The sequence below is a fragment of the Schistocerca serialis genome, chromosome 3 (genome assembly GCF_023864345.2).
Source record: "Schistocerca serialis cubense isolate TAMUIC-IGC-003099 chromosome 3, iqSchSeri2.2, whole genome shotgun sequence".
Lineage (NCBI taxonomy): Eukaryota > Metazoa > Arthropoda > Insecta > Orthoptera > Acrididae > Schistocerca > Schistocerca serialis.
The window spans coordinates 738,370,458-738,372,140 of NC_064640.1; the positions used below are offsets into that span (position 1 = coordinate 738,370,458).

General features: G+C 40.5%; 1 protein-coding gene across 1 annotated transcript; it reads left to right on the plus strand.

Moving 5' to 3' along the window:
- Positions 1 to 467: 467 nt before the first annotated feature.
- LOC126471175 (uncharacterized) lies at positions 468 to 818 on the plus strand. Its single transcript, XM_050099281.1, has one exon. It carries the CDS (start codon positions 468 to 470, stop codon positions 816 to 818), a length of 351 nt encoding a protein of 116 aa, XP_049955238.1.
- The last annotated feature ends 865 nt before the right edge of the window (positions 819 to 1,683 follow it).

Genomic DNA, 1,683 nt, shown 5'->3' on the forward strand with positions numbered 1-1,683 from the left:
AAGAAGCATTTGTGCTCATGCTTGTGGCTGTTAATGCTTCTTGGAAGCTCCCAGTTGGGTATTTCTTGACTGCTGGTATAACTGGGAGGCAAAAAGCCAAGATAGTTAGACAGTGCATTGATCTTGCTAATTCAAGTGGTGTGAAAGTTGTTTCACTCACATGTGTTGGTTCAGTTAGCAGTTTGTCAATGGCTAGATATTTAGGCTGTGATCTCAATTGTGAAACTTAGAGAAGTTCTTTCTCAGTTGAAGGGAATGATCATGAGATGTCATTATTCCTAGACCCTCCACATATGTTCAAACATGTTAGCAGTGCTTTATGAGATAAAAAAGTACTTTTCGATGAGCGAGGCTGTATCATTTCTTGGCACTTTTTGGAACTGTTACATAAACTGCAGATCAAGGAAGGGCTCCAGATCAGCAGCTAGATTTCTGCCAGTCTCCTTAAGTTTCTTTTTTAAAATTAAATGAAGGTGCAACTGGGTACTCACCTGCTTAGCAATTCTGTGACAGATGCTATACAGTACTGTTGTGATATGAAACTCCCAGGATTTGAAGAGGCATCTGGAACAGTAAAATTTATACGCATTTTCAGCTGTCTCTATGTTGTCTGCAATTACAGAATACTTTTACAAAGTGGTTTCAAGAAGGCATTAAATACAGCAAATTATAGTGCTGTAGAGGGATTTGTTTTAAAGGCACAGAAGTACATCAAGGAACTCACTGTCAGTCCAAATCCTCAAGCAATCAAAGTTATTGACTCAGATAGAAAGACAGGATTTATTGGATTTGTGTTTTACTCATGTTTAGCAAATTAGTGGGAGTACAAGCTCATGCTCCTCAGCTGAGATTCCTACCTCTGTACAAATGCTACCAGGACCAATTGGAAATGTTTGTTAGTGCCATCCAAAGTCGTGGTGGTTAGAATAACAATTCAACTGCTCGCCAGTTCGTTGCAGCATACAAGACACCAGTAATTCATAGTGAGATCCTTAGATCAGTAAAAGGGAATTGTACACTTTTGGAGGAAATTCCCATTCTTACTTCCAACAGTTCCACTGTTGAACATCACGTAAATCACACTTCAGAATGTTGGCAGTTACTAAGCATGGAAAGTAGAGCAGTGACACCTGACCACAATTACTTTGCTACTGGAACTTATCTCTCTGAAGAGGCCATCCGACTGTAGTGTATATAGCTGGGTTTGTGGTGTATTAAAAATGGCTCTAAGCATTATGGGACTTAACATCTGTGGTCATCAGTCCCCTAGAACTTAGAACTACTTAAACCCAACTAACCTAAGGACATCACACACATCATCCATGCCCGAGGCAGGATTCGAACCTGCAACCACAGCGGTCGCACAGCTCCAGACTGTAGCGCCTAGAACCACCCGGCCACACCGGCCGGCTGTGGTGTATTACTCAAAAAAAAAAAAAAAAATACGCCTTACTGTGTGAACCATGTTTCTCCATGTTATGAGGTGGTTGTAGCCATGTTCACTCGTTCATAGAAAAAGTAGAGGATGTGTGGTTTTACCATAGAAAGATATTGTTGATATGTATGTGTGCGTGCAGAAAAAGTGTTCAGGTGCTATACTACAGGTAACTCAAAAGTTCCATTGAAAAATCTCTTTTCCAAATTTGGGTCTGGGGTGCTTAGTGAATTCATATTCAAGCCAGT